The sequence below is a fragment of the Rattus norvegicus genome, chromosome 7 (genome assembly GCF_021556685.1).
Source record: "Rattus norvegicus strain SHRSP/BbbUtx chromosome 7, alternate assembly SHRSP_T2T, whole genome shotgun sequence".
Taxonomy (NCBI): domain Eukaryota; kingdom Metazoa; phylum Chordata; class Mammalia; order Rodentia; family Muridae; genus Rattus; species Rattus norvegicus.
The window spans coordinates 85,205,398-85,227,678 of NC_141540.1; the positions used below are offsets into that span (position 1 = coordinate 85,205,398).

At 36.7% G+C, this 22,281-nt stretch overlaps 1 protein-coding gene across 8 annotated transcripts in view; it reads right to left on the reverse strand.

The window, feature by feature from the left end:
- Positions 1-22,281, reverse strand: part of Nudcd1 (NudC domain containing 1) — a 46,993-nt gene that overhangs the window by 10,026 nt on the left and 14,686 nt on the right. For 2 of the 8 annotated variants that reach the window (NM_001439945.1, NM_001439947.1), the window contains 6 exon segments: positions 3,003-3,128; positions 5,743-5,887; positions 8,685-8,889; positions 9,955-10,131; positions 13,547-13,727; positions 13,996-14,178. In NM_001439945.1, the coding sequence (NP_001426874.1) occupies positions 3,003-3,128; positions 5,743-5,887; positions 8,685-8,889; positions 9,955-10,131; positions 13,547-13,727; positions 13,996-14,178 (1,017 nt within the window). 8 annotated transcript variants of the gene reach the window in all.

Sequence of the window (22,281 nt, forward strand, 5' to 3'; positions counted from 1 at the left end):
AAGCGATTCCTTAGTTTAAATGTTTAAAGGGCTCCAGAGTCCCAAACATAATTAGAAGGGCTATTGAGTGTAGTTTACTGACACAGCATTTGCATATAAAGCTCTGGTTTCAGTGCCCAGATATTTCTTTATCCTTAGTCAGGTATAGGAAGCATAAATCACAGTTTTCAACAGAAAATGCTATATCCTGGTTCTAAATAAAATTTCACAGACTTTATAACTGTAGACAAAAGTAAACTGGGAGTATAACAAAAAAAAAAGATGACAGCAGTGGGCCGATATATTGTCAGCAAGAGGTACCAATCAATAGTTTATTAGTAGTACGAAGAATACAGCGAGGCAGCTGCAATGAGAAGAAAGCATCTGAAGAGCAGGCTGAGGCAACCTATTGTAGAGGCAATAAATGCCAATTACCTCAAATGTCTCTATGGGCATCTATAGAAATAGATGGTATGGTAACTGATGGTCACATTGTCGCTATGCGGGGAAGGTTACGTTCTTCAGGATGCTCTATATACAACATTGAGCAAATAAAAGATTTGAGTAAGATTACTGACAGGGCTTTAAATATAGGTTTTGTATTATATGTGAAAAATTAATCTAGACAACTTATTTCATAGAAACTCATTCCTTGTTAGTACCAAAGATATATCTGACTACCTTAATTCAATAAATCTTTTGTCCAATAAGAAAAAAATCCATATTATCTGTATTTTCACATTCACTGTAGATAAGGTCGATTTAATGCTGAAGACTATAATTAGAGTAAAATATTATCAAGAAAATGTGAAGTAGTCAGCTGATAGTCTTCTTAGGAACACCAAGCAATTAGACTTCTGAAGATTTTAAGTCAGAATGAAGAAATTCAAAGAATCCTCACTGTTACTAACCAATTAAACTGAAAACTACTACCAAGAAAAGAATTTTATTTATCTATTCAAGAATAAAATTTCTTCATTGGGAAACCAGATCAAAACTTGAATTTTCAATTCTATTCAGTACACCAATGAAATCTATAAAATACTCAGAAGATCTCTATTCCCCACTTTTTTGATCTTCATTATCTAAGAAGTAAAACTACTATCCACTTCATAAATGAAAAAATTCAAATTTAAGGAGCAGAGCTATATAAGTTAAGGAAGTAATGAATATAGTGGCTACAATTTAAATACGGATGTGTTTCCAAACTTGTATTCTTCATTACCAAACTATATTCTCTTCAACAACCCACTTTATAGTAGCTATGAGGCAAGTACCCTAGTTTCCCTATGTGGTGCTATTTCAAATATGGTAATCCATATCCTGTGACTTCTGAGTGTTAGGTTATACAGTAAGTTCACGGTTTTACATTTTAAACTGAAAATGGAAGTTTTATACAATCCTCTTCCATTTTCTTTGAGCACTCATTTAGTAAATTACCTATATTATTGACTTTTTTCCATGACCGTAAGCTAGGATGGTATAATTACCTAGGTGATATAAAATGAAATGACAGAAATAGACTTGTAAAATTTTATACAAATCCCTAAGATAATAATTTCTACTTAGAAATATAAAGGAAAAGACCCTAATTTTTCCAGTCTCAAAACTGAACACATTTGATGTTTAGTGATATAAATCATAACTGACATCGAATTTCATCAAACTATTCTAATAGAAACATAATAATGTACTAAATGAATGGTACAAAATGAATTCAGTGCCAAAAATGTTTTATACTTGGCTGTCCTAAAGCAAAGGAGAATAAAAAAACTACCAGCTACTCTTTGGCCTTGAAAACGCTGCTCTCATCTGCAGTGCATCCTATCATCCACACTATCTTCTGTGTCATGTTTGAATTCTCTCAATGGAAAGAAAGACCGAGGAGTCAGGAGAATCTAGAGTGAGCACTTAATGATGACACGAATAAATCAGTTTGCTAATCTTCTCCTAAGATTAAAAATATAAATAAACAGAAAATATTCACAAAACTTTCCCTCATATATTAAAAATAATAAAGTCTGAATGGGATGAATAAATGACAACCATGGTTTTTCTCATTTGAGTCACAATCACTGAAATCCTATTTTTTCATGGCGATTCATTTTATTTGACGTAATTGACAAATTGCAGGTTTTAAGAACTGGATGTCTGACACCAACACAGAAGGTGCAGGTAAAGCACAACAAGGCAGGCAAAGGTGGGCAACATTGCTATGAGGCTGCATGTTAGAAGCCAGTTTCAGTTTCAAGAGCCTTAGTCTATGACTAATTTGACTTTGCAATTCTTCATTAAAGATTTCTGAATATTAAAAGGCTTCATGGAACACGATATTTTAAAATGGTAGCATAATGAATAGTAGTTTAACTAAAGGTACCAGGAGAATTGGTTCAGCACTTCAAAGCACTCGCTGCATAAGGACCAACGTTTGGATTTCAGTACCACATAACCAACCTGGCATCTGTAAATGCTGTAATCTCAGCTTTCAGGGATCTGATCCTCTTTCTGCCCTCGTCTGGACATTCATGCACCCATGCGGGGAGTTGTGCACACACACACACACACACACACACACACACACACACACACACACACACACACACACATACACACACAAGTACAGGGACGTAAGTGCACATACACACATACATTCATTCACACACATACACAAATATCATTTTTAAAGGTATTAATAACAAGAGAAGATGTTTACTTCTCAATGCAGTGTCAGAAACAGATTTGGAGAAAGTTACTATATGTAATAGGTTTATAACTATATACATAAAGTAGGCAGAGGGAAAAGCCTGAAATATGTCAATATAAAACAGAATTCAAACAACATGCCTTTATTTTCCTGAATATGGTAATATGGAAATGGGGCTACTTCATGGAGTGTTAAGATTTGTCACACCCACTAACTTTTAATCAAACTATTTTTGCAAAACATATATTTCATTCAATTTTCATCTGCCAAATTTCTTATTATCTACAACAGTTCAGAATTCCTATTATCAAGAACTTACCACATGAGTTGTTTTTAATGTATTGCCATCAAATCTGCATAAACTGGAGCTCTCTTCAAAGAAAATATCACATTCTTCTAATTCTTGAGCATTACAAGGAGGTTTTTCTTTATCTGGATTTGGATTCTTAAGCCAAAACAAAAAGTATGTAATACATCAAATAATTCGAAATATTTATTCATCCTTAAAAATATTGTTAAAATGACAGATTTAGTCGGAAAGGACATTACAACAGTTGGACATACTGTTTCAAGCCTGCGATCCCTGAACTCAAATGTTTGAGGCAGAAGGACCACCATGACTTCAAAGCCAGCCTAGGGTACATAGATTGTGTCCAATCTAGACTAGAGTCCTGTTCCAAAGACACTAAAACCAACCAACCAGCCAGCAACAACAAGCTCTTAGCTATTATAACTATATTATATAAACTCAAGATGAAAACAAAATTGAAGATGTTGTGATAGGAAGCCAGAAAAAAAAGAACCTAAACGAATGTCTCCATATGAATATGCGAAGCATGAATAGAAAAGACCATGAGATAGCTAGGTAATTAACCCATGCAGGTACAGGGGTAGAACAAACTGAACACTGCAGAGCATCAGAAATTGGTGTATTTTTAAAAAGTCAGAGTATAACAAGTCAGAGTAATGAGATTGCTAAAAAGTAGTAATAAAGAGAAGATAGTAAAAGCACTCAGGAGAAAATACTTTGCATGCCAGAGAAAGGATACAAATAACCAACTTCTCTTACAAGCTATGCAAGCCAAGTAAAATACAGCGTTTTACAAAACAAACAAAGACTGCTACCACAGACTTATACTTCTGACCAAAGTAACTGCGAGAAGGAAAACAACAAAACACTTACTAACCAAAGCTGGGAGAATTAATCGCCAGCATACTTACACTGCAGTATGAGGCACTCATTCTTCAAGGAGGGAAAAGAAGAAATGGACTGCTGACTCAATATAAGTGCAAACCAGAGGAAATGAGGAATATGTGCATGTGTTAAAGGACCTATTTTATCACTTTGCTCTTCTTCAAAAAACTGATTAAAGCAAAAAAAAAAAAATGAGGTACAGCAGACAGGAATAAAACGCTAATAATACAAAGAGAAAGGAATGGATATATTATATAGTTCTTAAGTTGTAATTAAAATACTTTTGAAGAGAGAAATGATATTAAAGACAGCCACCTAATACATACATAGGTGCACGCGCATGCGCGCACACACACACACATTCATCAAAACAAAAGTATGCACATTAAATAAGTTATTTTAAAAATTGATTGTCTAAGCTACCTCAAAAAGCAGAGAAACAAACAGTTCAAAGTAAACAAAAGAGAGAGATAAATGCAGTAATTAAGAAGGTAAAAGCTGAAAGTCAATAGAAACCGATAGTTAATACAACACTCCATGTATTAAGGTGAATAGTTAAAAATTTTCAAAAATGAGAACTGAAAGTTCAGATGCTACAACATAACAGTAATAGTATATTTACATATTCTCTCCCATGATGGAGGAAGATTTCCCTAGTCATTTTAGGATCTAAGTATTATCTAGATATCAAAAGTGGATAGACATTTTCCAAAAGTTGAGAAATGGAGCAATTTACTATTTCCCATTCCCCAAGTTCACTGCTATCAGGTGTTGAAAACAAGGTCATATTTCTGTATTTTTCAAAACAAAAAACATTAACTTTCCCGTGAATATCATTGTTCTTTTGAAACAATCAAACTTAAAAGGAGTTCAGCTTAATTATCTACAATCTCTTTCAGTGTCACAATTATATATTCTCATCAAAGCTAGTCAAAATAAAATCTGCCCAATGATGAGCCTATGGAATAAGGCTTTTGCAAAAAAGGCTACGAAATCACTCTCAAGCCTGACATATCAATTCCCATAATTCCCGACATTGTTAACGACTCTCAGCAAGATGAAACTTGTGTTCTCTATTTGGGCCATACTTCTCTTTGCAAAAACATTCATTTTCAATATTTTATGTAGGATGATGTCATACAGAAGAAGTCAGGTATAAGATAGAATGAGGTCTATCATTGGACAAGAGGAAGGATGGGCGGGAGAAAAGTTTTAGAGAGGAGGAGACTGGAGCGAAAAAGGAGAGCAGCCGAGAGAGCATGGAGGCGGATGTTAAGATTCCTCTCTGCACACTTACAGGTTGTTATGAATATTCTTAAGGGATGGATGTGTACAGGGCTCTGTATGTCTAAGTGGGCAATTATATATTATCAACTGGATCAGAGGTTATTGTGTCGTGTATTCTTTCATGTGGTGATTTAAGTTCAAGAGAGTATGTGGTGGCTGGAGACAGTAGGGCTGCCACGGAATTGGGATGTGTGTGTCTGGCATGGTAACAGCCTGCCTTGGGAACCAGATGGGTAGAGAGATTGTTGCCAGACTCAGAGAGAAGCCATCGGCAGTGTGATATGGGATAGAGCAAAGCAGATGAGAGGCTTTGCTGACTGAGATGAAGATATCCATCCAATGTCAAGAAACATATCTACATATATACACCATGAAAAATATGCCTTCACATTTTTGTATACCTTCAGAATAAACTATATAAATATTAGACTTCAATCCATATTAAAACATTAATTAGGTAGATAATTATTGATCTGTATCACTTATATTAAGGAAGGCAAACTAATGTTTGAGTTGCATAATCTTCATATAAGATATTCTAGACTCTTGGGAAGCACCTTACCATGTAATGGCTTACCAGTTCGTCAGAGGTCAGGTGCATCAAGCGCTCTGCTATTGCAGCACATTGGGCAGGGTCTCTTATAAGTTCCCCTTGTTTATCACCAACCACCAGCTCAGGCCACATCAGTCCTTCATTCTTCTTAATCAAAGAAATCTCCAAGCTAAAACATTAAATGAGAAACATGCTACATTAAACACTGAACATTTAAATTAGATGTGGTATTGCATTCCAGTACCCCAGCAGTCAATATGCTCAGACAAGAAGAAATCAAGTATTCGAGGACACGAGAGGCTATATAGTGAGAAGAACATATTAAAAGGAGAGATAGGAAGGGGAGAGGAAGACTAGAAAGGAAGAAGAGAGAAGAAGTAGATATTTGGCTATCTGGTATCTAAAGAATGTTTGGTTCAACAACCATAAACTACCATAAACTAATCGGCTTAGTATATAATTTTAATCAAAGACGGGGCAAGTTAAGTTAATGTCAATGTTAATTTTTAAAATGTGGATTTTTAAAGAACTGAAAACAAATGTAGGAATTTCAAAAAAAAATTACTTTATGTAGTCTGTATAACTTGTGCTAAATCTAATTCTATGCATTCAAACTGTTAAACAGAAACTTCAAATGTACTCAGCAGACCCTGCCAGAGACCTGAAGGTCAGGGAAAGGAAGAGTCAGAGCAGGCCATGGCCAGAAGAGGAAGCATTGGCCCACGTTCTTTGTATGGGAGAAGAAACTCAGGTGGTAGGCCATCTGTGTCATTTTCACAGGAAAGAATCTTTTCCACAAGCCATTTCTGATAAATGTCCACCATACTAACTCACCCTGGAACGCAACCCCAAGCAAACAATTCCTCAAGCAACAATTACTGCGATTATCAAATAGAACATGCAAAATTATCAACTATTCTTTTAAAAGGCAGTTATCACAAATTCATCATTATAGCATTTAGAAATTTCTGTAACTAAGAGCCTATGTAAAATACTATCAGTTATGTAATAAAAGTCATTATTATTAACAATGAAAATCATCACTACAATGAAAGATGCTCAGACTTAGTTATATACTCTAAGGAATTCACTAATGTGCTGAAGATGATAATAAAAACAATATTAGCTCACATTTGCCTAATGCTTTACCATGTGGTAGGGGTTAGCTCAGACACTTCATGTTTTACCTCATTGATTGCTTAAAAAAATGAAATAAAGTTCTATCTTTATGTCCATGCTCCAAGTATGGACAAAATCAGAAGCTAGAAAAGCATTTTATTCAACAGCATGTTCTAGCTATCAATTTTATTTACTACTTTTTAACAGCCAATTTTAAATGCTAGCCTCAAGACTTTTACATACCCATAAACATGATAAACAAAAGAGGAAATATAAAGTACTTTTAAAAGAACTTCGAAGATAATTGTTTTCCATATATTATAACGACCATAAAAAAAATCAGTACATTAGTATATGCTAAGCAAGTCTCATACTAACTGAATACATCCTAAGGTCCTAGGTTATCTTAGGAATTTATAGTGCTTTCAAGCACTGAAAATGTAAGTCTTTTATATAAATATTTTCTTAACTGTTCATGCCTTACTTTTATTATCTGTCTGTCTATCTGTCTGTGTCTGTCTATAGTTCTGTAGAAGACCTTAAAATCATGGATGATGATGCCTCCTGAAGTTCTTTAATTATACAGGATTGTTTTAGATGTCCTGGGTTGTTTGTTTTTCTGTATGAAGTTAGGTGTTGTTTTTTCACAGTCTGTAAAGAATTGTGTTAGAGTTTTAATGAAGATTGTGCTGAATCAATAGACTGCTTTTGGTAAGATGGCCATTCATATTATGGTAATTCTCCTGACCCGTGAGCACCTTTTCATCTTCTAGTGTCGTCTCTTAATATTTTTTTAAAGTATGCTTTTAGATGAGCATAAAATTTCAATTTTTCAAGATTGATCTTGGCTTTTGGAGATAGTCTCATGTAATCCAGATTCACCTCAGACTCACAAAAGCTCAGATTGACCAAACGCTCAGATTCACCAAGGCATGCACCACCACATTTGACCTCACTTGTCAATTCTGAAGGGCAGAAACATTTTAGATGAAGTTCAATTATCATGTACTTCTTTTATGATTTAATTTTTTTGTGTGTTGCAAACACAGACAACAAAAAAGAGCCATAAATGATCAATTTATATTTAAGTAAAGTTTGTTTCAAAATTCTGAAAGAGATATTAATTCTATACATGAAGGGATTTATCTTTCTATACATACAAAATAACATAGATAATTAGTCATTGCAGCAAAATATTGGAAATATACTAACTGTTCAATAACAGAAGCCTAACTGCTTTAAATGACTTTACCAAGTAAGAATAAAGTGTTGAAAATATGTATAGAAAAATATCTAAAATTTACTGCTACAAATGCAAAAAACAAGATTTATAGTCATGTATAGTATATAGCAGAAAATTTTCCTTGAAAACAAAACAGAGTATTTAGCAGAATAAACATGAGATGCCTCTGGAAGGAAGCTAGTAACAGCAGCTAGAGGGGAGACACACCTGAGACTGGTGGGACTGTTGGAGGGAATTTTCTTATGCCACAACCGTTTATAAACCTTAAATACATTTAGACAATGGGATTGTATTATATCGTAAGCAAATTAAACTTAAAATTTATTTCTACTACAACCTTTTAAGAATACAAGTTAAAATAAGCAAATAGTTTCACCTTTTATTACCTCATATCTACAGCTGATAATGAAAAACAGGCAAGCATAGCAACATCTTTAATCTTAACTACAAATGCATTTTAATATAGTTCAGCCTCTTTATCTGAGAAATCATCAATATAGATGGAACTATTATATTCATCTTCAAGGTACCTACTTGGAGAGAGATAAAAAGGAAAACGTGAAGTCGTAAGAAATAAAATTTCAAAAGTAAAGTATAAAAATACCCATCATTCTCTTTAATCGTCCATGTGCTGCCTTCGTGATCAATAGATGAATAGAGTTTTCCTTCCACAACCTGGATATCCTTCAGCTTAATGTTGATGTTATCAGGCAAAAACTGTATTTGAATATCGTCCTTAGTACTGCCTTCTGGAAGCCTTACTGTTACTGTCAAATCATCCTCAGTTTGCTGCCAGTAATACAGAGGTTCTACTGGGAAGAGGAAAAGGCATTATGTAATAATAAAACTTAGACATGACAGAATATTATATCCTAGATCTCTAAGAGAACACCTATCTAAATCAATATTGTCTAGAGATAATCTCTCTCACACAATATGCAAATTATAAAGACACTGACTTCAAAGAATTGTAACAAATACAAGTATTTTCCTCTTTCATGTTCACACAATGCATTGAGAGACGGACACTCATGAATACTGACAGCCATCTCTTCCTTTGTTACTTCACTTTCTGCCTCTCTGCCCCTCCACTTCATCTGCCTCTTATTTAACACACACACACACACACACACACACACACACACACACACACACACACACACACACCACTGTCTCTCTGAAATGAGAACATATCTGTTTATTCAATGTAACCACATAAAGGTTAACTTCTGATAGACAATGAGGATGAGAGAAACCTATAAAATTAATGTGTTTTAATGAAAACAAATTAAGGAAAATCCAGAATTTCTTAATCCCCTCATCATGGGAAGTACATTAACATTTATATTTTTCCTTGTTCTATTATGGCGAAGGTTAAACTTGGGGTTTTGCATATGCTAGGCAAGCCCCCTTCCCCACCATGAGCCTGTCTCAGACCATTTTGACTATGGGTATCTAAGGTATGACATTTTCTTATTCACTCAACATCCAGAAATGCAGTCATTCAAGGAACTGTCAGTTTAGTATGAAGGTAAGAATATGCATATTAGATCTTATTTTATAAGAATATCATTACATTGACTTGCTCAGGGCTAATATAACCATTATTTAATCCATATTAAACAGGGAATCATGTTTAAGCCAACTGCAATTTCTAAAACACCAGACAATTACAAAATTAGGAAGGTAAACCAGGCTACATGATTCAGACAGTATCCTCCAGAGAACATGTGCAGGTCGGGGTATGACAGAAAACTAAGAGAAAGCAGCTATTATTCCCTTCTGGAACCCATAACGTATCTTGGAGGGAAGACAAAGCAGACAGACGTATATATGTACATATGCACAATGAGCTCCCCCAACAGTTAAATTACCTTTGATTTTCTCTGGCCGGTCCATACTCTCTTCAAGATCCTGATCTACTGAAACAACCTTGAAGGACTTGTAAGATGCAATCATTAGACCATTTCCATTAGGTTCAATCGCAGCATAATGTGGCACTGACTTTCCACGGAGAACATGATGCTTTGTAATTTCATACTTTTTACTATCTGTAGGGAAATAAATGTGAAAAGCAACATTTAAAGTATCTTTTGCTAAGAATAAGAAATTGACAACTTAGGCCCCTAGGCAGTTCAATGCTCTTGCCACCAAGCCTGATGACAAGTTCCAAACTGAAGACCAACACAGTAGAAAACCAACACCCATAGTTGTCCTCTGGTGTGCATACACGCACGCACGCACGCACGCGCACACACACACACACACACCCCTGAGAACTTCATTGTCCTCAAACAAGTCCCTACTTTAAAAAAACTAATTTTAATGAAATTTGTTCTAATATGTACTGTCCAGTGCAGTAGTCACTAGCTTTAACTCAGCTACTTCGACACATGTACCTAGTGGCTAATCCCAGTGGATGACACACACATAAAACATGTCCAACCGGCATAAGTTCCACTGGAGAATTAGGTCTAGACCTTCCTTCTAAGTGACTGATTACTTTGCCAGCAGGTTTGTGACACTATTTGAGAATGATGGGAAGTACAGAATGAATTAGCTTTCTCTTGCTGGAGCAACTGGTAAAGAGGGTTTCTTAAAATAAATATTTTTATAATAGTTGGTTTTATATACCAAATTAGAACTACATGAATATTACAATCAGTAATAAAGTAATAAACACATACAGCCTTTACTATAAATATCAATTTAACTCTATTTTAAGGTTTTAGTAAATTTATTTTCTTATGAAGATATTGTTTTCCACATACTTGCAACACTTCTGATAAAAGAACCCCACAGCCACAGCAGTTGGCTGGGATCCTGTTCACTGCACCCCTCAACCCTCATCAGAGAAGCTCCTTCTTGTTGTAGATTGGGTAGTGTGCAGATGTTGAGAGGTCTTGGAGAACTCGGCCCTAAATGGGATGTGTCTATCAAACTCTTCCTCTCGGCTCAGGGATCGAGGTAGAAGAGGAGGTGGGAAGACTGTGCAGAGCAGATAGAGGAGGCCTGAGGAAGCAGTCTCTACAGACCTAACAGGGCTAATGCACCTATGAACTCAGACTAACAGCACACACCACCTACACAGGTTGTGCCAGGAAAAATCCTAGCACAGGCAAGTGGGAGTGAAGTGTATGCCTAGTCCCACTTCTAACTAAGAGGAAATCTACACTTGATGCCGGTTGGTTGTTTCCAGTGCAGTGTCACTAGATATTCCAAACATACTGCGGGACAGACCTCTCACTTAGGAGTAGGTGACCAGTATCTGTCCCCAAAATACACATTTAAAAAGTCAAGTATGTTTTTACATGTGTATAGGAGGGGGATTGTTTTGTTTTTGTTTATTATGGTTAGTGTTTTTGTCTTTTTGTTATCTTTTGTTTATTTTGGAGTTTTTTGGATTATTTGAGAGTGAAGGAACATGAAGTTATTTTAAGGGTTGGGGATTTAGCTGAGTGGTAGAGCGCTTGCCAGCAAGCGCAAGGCCCTGGGTTCGGTCCCCAGCTCCGAAAAAAAAAGAAAAAAAGGAATGAAGTTATTTTAAAAGAACACGTTTCTATTAGTAATTGGGGAAAACAAGATACTAAAAAGAGCAATTGCTGACTTCCACAAATAAGAATCCTAGGAGAAAAAAGAAATGTAAATCTGAGAGTGGTTGTTCAACTGAGGAGAGGGATGGCGAGGAGGGGCTGTGACGGCAGAGCTGCTGGAGATGTCTACACTGCTGTGGATGTCTACACTGCTGGGGATGTCTACACTGCTGCGGATGTCTACACTGCTGCAGATGTCTACAGGTACCCGGTACGTTTCATGGACTGACCTGTAGCTACCGAGGCACATTGTTGAGGACAGGAAGAAGGACAGTGCACTATGACTTCTCCTCTTAAGAATCACATTCCTTAAACATACTTCTACTGTTTCCTTAAGTACCTGTCTTCAAACTACAACCCAGGACCCAAAGCTGAGTCTCTACCTGTATTATACAGCTAAGAGTCACCATGACTTTGTATTTTAAACAGTAGAGAAACAAGTAAAAGGATAGTTAAATAGCTGTAGTAACTCTTGGTTCTTAAGCTTCAGTGTCCCTAAGTACTTTAGAACCTAGCTTACCCATCCGTTCATGAACTGTCTGTTGCTGTTTTATGCCATAACAGCACAGCGGATAGCTGTGACCTAGGCTGTGTGGTTACAGAAAAACAGTCCCACCCAGAAAAACGAATGCATTCAGCTTAAACATAGCACAACATACACAAACATTTCTTACGGTGATCATTCCTTCTAGGATACAAGTATCAATGCCTGTATTTGAGATGTAAATTAGCAGCAAGGTAAAGAATGTCTTTTTGGTTTGGTTTGGTGTTTCACAGTGATGAAGAATGTCAGTTGAATTAATTTACTGCTAAGTGAAGAAGGAAGAGCAGTGGGACAATGCTAAAATGGAAAACACAAACAAACAAAGACAAGCAAACTCCCTTAGCTCCCAATCAGAGAAACAGAGAGAGCGCTGGAGAGAAAGAACACTAGATACATCCTGTACACTAAGCTGTGTCTTCCAAGGAGCAGGAAGTCCCCACTAAGGAGTTTCAGTAGTACACAAGAAGCTACTTTTTAATGACATGGTGGAACTCTGACAGGTTCAAACTGAACAAGTTTTAAGACTTTTTTACAGACATGAATAAGAAAAGTTTTATAGAACATAGACACAAAAGACAAGGTTGAACAAAATAAAGAAACCCACTGCATCTTCAGTTCTTATATTCAAATTACATTAAAATTTACCAGTTCTGTTAAGTAGCTATTTCTTCCATATTGAAACATATCCTTAGTTAGAAAGAGAGGTTCATCTGACTTGGGAATGAAACAAGGTATAGGATCTTTCTGAATGTTACAAACTTAAAGGCCGTCACAGGTTATAGACAATATAACAGAGTGATAGACGGTATAACAGAGAGTGGACTCTCCTGGGAGTGCTGAGGGCTGTGCAAAGCTCCAGGAAGAAAGTTCTGTGAGTTTGTTATCAGTGCAGGATGGGCTTCTTAGTGCTGAACCACCCAGGCTCCTGCAAGTAACAATCCTTGATGTTCTTGTACACAGCCCGAATAAAGTCAGTGCCTCCCTAAGCTATGCATGGCTCTCACTCTGGTCTGTTGTCCATGCTATGTCTAGTCTGACAAAGTTTATACATGTCTCACAGAAAGAAAATTACACAACTCCTACTTATCTATATTCATGTTCATATATATGAATTTTTAGGTATAAACTTTTAGCTATGATAAAATGATATATTGTATGGTCTCCAAAGTTTATGTCATGTCTTCTTTTAAATGAAATGCACGGTTAGTCATAGAGTACATTATAGCCCTTAAGTAGTATAACTTATTACACTGCTCGAGAAGCAAGCAGTAAACACAGCATTTGGAGCCCAGCAGTGAAGGTAAGCTAGAGGTTCAGAATCCTGCTTACCTTCTTTCTTCTTACTGACAATGACCCACTCCAAAGATACATAGAAACCACTTCCTTTCATGTCCAATTCCTCCTTCTCTATTCGAAGAAGCAGGATAGCCACTGAATGTTCTTCAGCTTTCAGCAATGAGATACTGTGAATTATAATAAAAGGATTCCCAAGCTCTTCATTAAACATAATCTATAGGGAAAATAATCACATATTTTAAATGCATGGTTTATAAAACAGAAATACAATCAGCACTCTTAATAAAACAAACAAACAATACAAAGAAATAGCAGGATATTTGAACAGAATGAACAGAACTGAAGCGACTCCCTAGAATAACGAAGGAAAAGGGGGGCACTTAACAAAGCACACTTAAAAAGGTGGTAAATGGCTCCTCCTCTAATTTATATACGCCTGGACTCCTCACAAGGCTTACAAAGAACAATGTAAACCAACACACCTCCCATTTTTCAGGACTGTGTCCTCGGTCACCTGTTCCAATGACATACAGTCTTCCAGTTCCGTCTGACAAGGTAACCCAGGAAGGGGATGTGAAATGGAGAGATGCACAAAGACGATTGTCACATGCTGTCACATCTGTAGGAAGGCGGAACACCTCTCGGGGTTTTCCTAAGGCAGTGTCCTAGAAAGAAACCAAGGATCATCAATAAATCCCTTCCTAGTCCTGATACAAACACAAAATAAATACCTACAGTACAGCCAACTCTTTTGTATTCAAAAACTGGGCCTATTTCCCTTCCTTTGAGTATAAAGTGTACCGATTCTCTTCTAACAAAGAAAGTACATTAAATGGGACATGTGACATGCAACACAAAGTCCTTTACGTCACCACTTTTGCTTTCTTAGGTTACATGCCGTAATGACGTTCACACTATGGTGATGATTAGACAGGAATGTTACACAGAGACCTGCATGGCAAAGAACTGCGGGCTTCCAACAATAACAGCATTCTAATGAGCCATGTTGAAACAGCATTCTTTACCTGAGGCCAAGTTTCCCATGAGAAACCATCAGGGAGACTGCTCCTTACACCCTTGATGATCCCAGTAAATTATAAAAAGACACCTAATAGTGCTTAATATGAGAAAGGAAATAAGATTATAGCACGACTAGGGGCTGAGAGAATTGGGATAAAGGCAAATTTTGCCCTTTTGACTCAAATATGTCGCTATTTTTGTTCTGTACCAAGTAATTTGTATAACATTTATAAATTAAAAATACTAATAAGACAAAGTAAAATAAAATTGCACCAAGTAAATGTTTCAAAGCAAAGGTATTTGTCCTTTCACTGCATGGCCCTCCAGACTTCTAGTGAACCACCATTAAAAAGGAAGGCTAAACTAGACAACCACTGTTAAATCATATAAAAGTAAGTGGTTTGGGCTGTTTTCATTTAAATAAATGGCTGAACATGACTGAAGTTAATAGAAGTATAATTATCACATAAATCTGTGCAATACCTAATAAAATAATTAAGATACTCAAGTACATAAACCTGAAGCCAAAATTAACTAACTTAAACCATACCATGTCTCCCACACTTGGATTAAAAGATAAAATGAAAACAAAAACACTGCTGCTTTAGAATTTCGTCCAGTTTTAAAGTAGCCGCACTTTTCAACAATGACATTTCCAGTTCCAGGTTCCACCCACTTTCCCTTTCCTCACAGAAAGTAAGGCAGCCATGTTCAAGGATGTTAGAAAATTGCCGTGAGGCAATAATTCGCTGTTGATTTGCAGCCCTGAAACTGTGTTGGCAAATTTAATAGTCAACAAGGAACTACATTTTTAATTTCCACTCTCTTATACAGACATCACCAAACCTATGAAGCTGCAATCGTTAACCCCAGTTTAAGAAGAGAGGTTCAAGTGGATAAATCTGAATGAAACTCCACTAGTATGGGGCCAAGATTCCAAGCCCACTTAATGCTGTGCATGGTTAATATTGTTTCTCTTTATCATATCTTCTAGAAAAGAAACCATTTTCTCCATTTTTCAAAACAAGTAGTATTTCAGATCTTATTGCAATTTCCTGATATCACATCCTAAACATTCTCTTTGATTGCATTTACTACATTCAGTTTTCATTAGACAAACATATCATGATTTCAGTTAAGAACCGCTATACCAATAAGATGTAATACACGTCTTAATGTTGATATATTACAGATTGATGATATTATAAATAGTCAATAAGCATTCAATAGCATATATCTATTAAATTAGATTGAGGGTTCTTATAATTACAGCTAAAAACAGAATGAATAAAGTATTTGTTATTGTTTTGATACATACACATTTATTCTTGAGTTTATAGAAAAACTCAAGAATAAAAACATACTCAAGGAAAACCTGTGCAGGATGCCACCAGTCAGTATTGTTAGAATTTTACCCCTTAAAAGGAAGCAAAGAAAAAAAAAGCATCTCTACTGTTAAACATTACCTTTATTTCTGAATCTTTTTCTATTTCTATTAGTATAAAGCTTTAAGAACACACATTCATACTCAATTTAGCTTGATCAATGTCTAAGTAAATCGAACCTTTTAATGCTGTATTAAACATTTCTATTTTCAGATTTTTATTTTCAGATTTTACCCCTCTCTTTTTCTTCTTCTTTCACCTTAAATAACTAGGTCCCCATTACCTAATGAACTGTTACAAATAAGCTGAGCTTCAGATCAAGAGACAGCCTGCTAGCATTGATCGGGATTAAAAGGTAGTTATAACTTTTTTTTTAAGGCATGACCACATGATACATGTCTAAAAATGAAATCCCAGGGTTATGAGACTGTTTAGATGGTTTCTGATCCAAATTTAACTTTGGTACCTGGTATCTGTCTAAAAAATTGTCCACTTGATCCAGATTTTCCAGTTTTCTTGAGTATAGGCTTTTGTAGTATGATCTGAGAATTTTTTTGCTATTTCTACAGTTTCTGTTGTTATATCTTCAGTTTCATTTCTGATTTTGTTAATTTGGATACTGTCTCAGTGCCCTCTGGTTAGTCTGGATAAGGGTTTATCTACCTTGTTGATTTTCTCAACTAGCCAGCTCCTGGTTTTGTTGATTCTTTGTATAGTCTTTTTTGTTTCTATTTGGTTGATTTCAGTCCTGAGTTTGATTATTTCCTGCCCTCTGCGCCTCTTGGATGAATTTGCTTCTTTTTCTTCTAGAGCTTTCAGGTGGGCTGTCACTAAAGTCTCTCAACCAAAAAAAAGTCCAGGACCAGATGAGTTTAGTGCAGAATTCTATCAGACCTTCAAAGAAGACCTAATACAAATACTCTTCAAACTATTACAGAAGGACACTTCCCAATTCGTTCTATGAAGTCACAGTTACGCTTATACCTAAACTACAGAGACCCAACAAAGAAAGATTACTTCAGACCACTTTCCATTATGAATATCAATGTAAAAATAATCAAGAAAATTCTTGCAAACCAAATCCAAGAACACATCAAAACAATCAACAATCATGATCAAGTAAGCTTCAATATACGATGCAGAGATGGTTCAATATACGAAAATCCATTAACATAATTCACTATATAAACAAACTCAAATAAAAAGACCACATGTTCATTCATCTCATTAGATGCTGAGAAAGCATCTGACAGAATTCAACACCCCTTCATGTTAAAGTCTTGGAAAGATCAGGAATTCAAGGCCCATACCTAATAATAGTAAAAGCAATATACAGCAAGCCAGTAACCAACATCAAACTAAATGAGGAGAAACTTGAAGCAATCACACTAAAATCAGGAATAAGACAAGGCTGTCCCTATCTATTCAATATAGTACTCGAAGTCCTAGCCAGAGCAATTAGACAACAAAAGGAGATCAAAGGGATATGAATTGGAAAAGAACAAGTCAAAATATCACTATATGCAGATGATATGAGAGTATATTTAAGTGACCCCAAAAATCCCACCAGAGAATGCCTACAGCTGATAAACAACTTCAGCAAAGTGGCTGGATATAAAATTAACTTAATCAAATCAGTAGCCTTTGTCTATTCAATGGATGAATAGGCTGAGAAAGAAATTAGGGAAATGACACCATTCACAATACTCACAAACAACATAAAATACCTCAGGGTGACTCTAACCAAGCAAGTGAAAGATCTGTATGACAAGAACTTCAAGTCTCTGAAGAAAGAAATTGAAGCAGACCTCAGAAGATGGAAAGATCTCCTATGCTCATGGACTGGCAGGATTAATATTGTAAAACTGGCCATCTTGCCAAAAGCAATCTACAGATCCAACGCAATCCCCATCAAAATTCCAATCCAATTCTTCATAGAGTTAGAAAGATCAATTTACAAATTCATTTGGAATACCAAAAAAAAAAAAAATTCAGGATAGTGAAAACTATTCTCAACAATAAAAGAACTTCTGGGGGAATCACTATCCCTGAACTCAAGCAGTATTACAGAGCAACAGTGATAAAAACTGTATGGTAATGGTACAGAGACAGGCAGGTAGATCAGTGGAACAGAATTGAAGACCCAGAAATGAACCCACACACCTATGGTCACTTGATCTTTGAAAAAGGAGCTAAATTCAAAAAATGGTACTGCTTCAACTGGAGATCAGTATGTAGAAGAATGCAAAGTGATCCATTCTTATCTCCTTTACAAAGCTTAAGTCCAAGTGGATCAAGGACCTCCACATCAAACCAGATACACTAAAACTAATAGAAGAAAAAGTGAAGAAGAATCTCGAACACATGGGCACTGGAGAAATTTTCCTGAACAAAACACCAATGGCTTATGCTCTAAGATCAAGAATCGACAAATGGGACTTCATGAAATCATAAAGTTTCTGTAAGGCAAAGGACAGTGTCATTAGGACCAACAAATTGGGGAAAGATTTTTACCAATCCTATATCCAATAAAGGGCTAATATCCAAAATATACAAAGAACTCAAGAAACTAGACTCTAGGGAACCAAGTAACCCTATTAAAAATGGGGTACAGAGCTAAACACAATTCCCAACTGAGGAATATCCAATGGCTGAGAAGCACCCAGAGAAATGTTCAACATCCTAAGTCATCAGGGAAATACAAATGAAAACAACCCTGAGATTCCACCTCACACCAATCAGAGTGTCTAAGATAAAAAACTCAGGTTGCGAGAACGCTGGTGAGGATGTGGAAAAAGAGGAACACTCCTCCATTCTTGGTGGCACTGCAAGCTGGTACAACCAATCTAGACATCATTCTGGAGGAACCTTAGAAAACTGGACATAGCACTAGGTGAGGCCCCAGCTATACCACTCCTAGGCATACACTCAAAGATGCTCCAACATATAACAAAGACACATGCTCCACTATGCTCATAGCAGCCTTATTTATAATAGCCAGAAACTGGAAGGAACCCAGATGTTCTTCAATAAAGGAATGGATACAGAAAATGTGGTACATCTACACAACTCAGCTACTACTCAGCTATTAAAAACAATAACTTCATGAAATTCTTAGGCAAATGGATGGAACTAGAAAATATCATCCTGAGTAAGGTAACCCAATGACAAAAGAAAACACATGGTATGCACTCACTAATAAGTGGATATTAGCCTAAAAGCTTGGAATACTCAAGATACAATTTACAGACCACATGAAGCTCAAGAAAAAGGAAGACCAAAGTGTGGATGTTTCAGTCGTTCTTAGAAGAGGGAACAAAATACTCACAGGAGGAAATATGGAGACAAAGTGTGGAGCAGAGACTGAAGGAAAGGCCATCCAGAGAGTGCCCCACCTGGAGATCTATCCCATATACAGTCACCAAAACCAGACATTATTGTGGATGGCAAGAAGTGCAGGCTGACAAGAGCCTTAGTCTCCTGAGAGGGTCCTGCAGAGCCTGACAAATACAGTGGTGGATGCTAGCAGGCAACCATTGGTCTGAGAACCGGTCCCCAATGGAAGAGTAGAGAAAAGACTGTAGGAGCTGAAGGGATTTTGCAACCCATAGAAAAAACAACATCAACCAAACAGATCCCCCAGAGGTACCAGGGACTAAACCACCAACCAAAGAGTACATATGGACAGACCCATGGCTCTAGCTGCATATGTACCAGAGGATGGCTTTGTTGGGCATCAGTGGGAGCAGAGGCCCTTGGTCCTATGAAGGCTTGATATTACAAATTTTAAGGATACTACATAGAATAGTGTTCTTGTTATTGGAGAAAACAAGATAGCTTTTCGAGTAAATTGGAGTTTGCTATGATGGAAATATTCTAAATACTGAGAAACAACAAACTTTCTTAAATTGATCAGTAGCAGCAAATAAAATGGTTCTCCTATCCACCCGCTCAACCCACCCCATGGCATTTTCTAAGCCCTAAGCACATTTTCTCAGAGTTTAAATATTGCAAGCCCACTGTTAAACCTGCTTGTAGTGGATACCTAGGTAGAGCAGCACTCAACTGCTGCCATCTGCTGGCTCCTCAGTTACAGGAAGGCAGTGTGTGAACCTAAAACTGCAGAGCTCCTCAGCCTGCCACGTTGCCCATTCTGCCATTTTGCAGACTGAACAGGGCACTAATTTTACAGCAGCCATAGGAAAAAAGTTGGTATCTAATTAGTGGTCTGCAATCTTCACATGCTCTCAAAGGGCAGTAAGGAGAAATAGCTGATTTATGCTGTTGCTGATGAGAAAAATGTTACAGTATTCCGCTCCCCAGCTCTAGGCTTCTCAAGTTTCAGTCATCACTAGGGCCCCAGGAAAACCACCTAGAGTGCTGGATAAAATGTTAAATTTCCAGGCCACCGGCAGCCATACCATACTGATCCAGAGTCTTTGGGAAAGGAATCTTAAAATTAGTTTTTAATGTTGATCAATTACTCTGAGATTATGAGACGAAATGGACTTTGAAAAATCAAAGAAAGAAGCAGAATTGTGGTGAAAAAAAGATAAGTCCCAAACCTGCCTCTTTATAATATAATGTATATTGTTATAATAACAGTATCATTCTCAAACTTGATCGAGTGAACAGAGGAAAATTACAGATAAGAGGCAATAAATAACTAAAAAAACGTAGAACCACTTTCTCTAACTTGCCCATAGAGAGGATAAACTAGGTCAGAATAATAAATTTTTAAAGTATTGGTATTTGTCCCAATTACATGTCAAATAATTTGTCTGTGTATAACTATAGTAACTTATTTTCTGTGAAAGTTTTCCAACAGAGGAAAATACACCAGTACACAATGTTTGCATGGATTCCTGGTACAATTAAGTTTTTACTTTAGATTTCTAATCAAATATTTGTGATTCAAGTTAGACATGGACTCCAATACCTGGTCATCAGCGATGACAACCATGCTGTGGCCCTGTCTGTGGACGTCACCTAGCTGGACACAGTGTCCATAGGGAGCCATCATGCCTGACCGTTGTCATATGTGCTTGTATGCTGCCACAACACCCATCACCTCTCCAACAGGCAAGGTTTTTCCTCTCTTTCCTTTGTTTAGAGAGTTTTACATATGGCTTGGTTTGCCCTGAAATGTGATTTTTCTGCTTCCACCTTTTAGGTGACACGAAAACAGGTTGTACATCAACCAGCTCCTGCATGACGAATTCTCATTCATCCTTCAAATCTCTGCTGAGGTGACATCTCCACATAGCTGCAAACTCAGGGAGCCCTGACCACTCTGCCTTCCTTCCTCTGTCCTTCCATCTGTCCTTCCTCCTCTGCTGCTCTGCCTCTTACTGCTGTTCTTCCCCACCCCAAATGCTATCACTGTGTTTCTGCCTACCAGCCATGTGGAATCATTCAGTCAATGTTTGAAGTAAGGTATTTCTTTACTCAGGAAATGAATTCATCTCAAAAACTAAAGGTTCCTAGGAAAATGTATATGTGTGGGTTTTTTTTTTTTCATACTGAGTGGTAAAAATTAGTAAAACGGAAAAAGGGCTATCAATAAGCCTTTTGGAAAGTGCTAATCAAACCTTCCCCTTCAAGGAGAACCACTAGATTTTATTGAAAATATTCCCTGCAGAGCAATCTGCCTCTACTTTACTAAGAAATTTTTTGAGAGAAAAGGGAACAAAGAAATGTGATTTTTTTTTTTACTGACGAATAACAGTAGAAAGTTTTTAAGCATATACACATGTGAAAAGTAGGCCAAATTGATCCTCAGCACATAATACAAGAAGAACCTTAGAGACTCTATTCAGAAGATAAAGACCAAAAGCGGCAGTCTGATATGAGTCGTCTGAATCCTTTTACAGAAAGAGAACGGGTGTAAGAGAGACAAAGTGACCGCAATGCCTCCACTAACCACCATGCTTCTTCCCTTGTTTGTTAAAGAGGCTCCGCTCTCTCACCTTCCTCACCAAAGTAGTCAGTAGCCATAGATTCTAAAGGCCACAACATAAAAACTTTAAGAAATTATTAGACAAGAGTTAAAAATGTATATTCAGTATAAATGATTATTTCAGAAAGACAATCTCATCTGTGGATCACACAGGCCATACTTTTATCTGGTAAGAGTCCTTGCCAGCAGACACGAAGGCTGAATTAAGGGAAGGACTATCATCGTAGCTCATGGCTATCCTGTATGGCTGATGTGGGCAGGAACTTCTACCACCACCACCACCAAAAGACAAACATCACATGGAATAGATGAAAACAGAGACGCACCTGGAGCACGGTGAGGAAAGCAAACACTGGCACAGAGTAGGAGACAGGATCCTATCTACTATTGGTGTCATCGTGGTC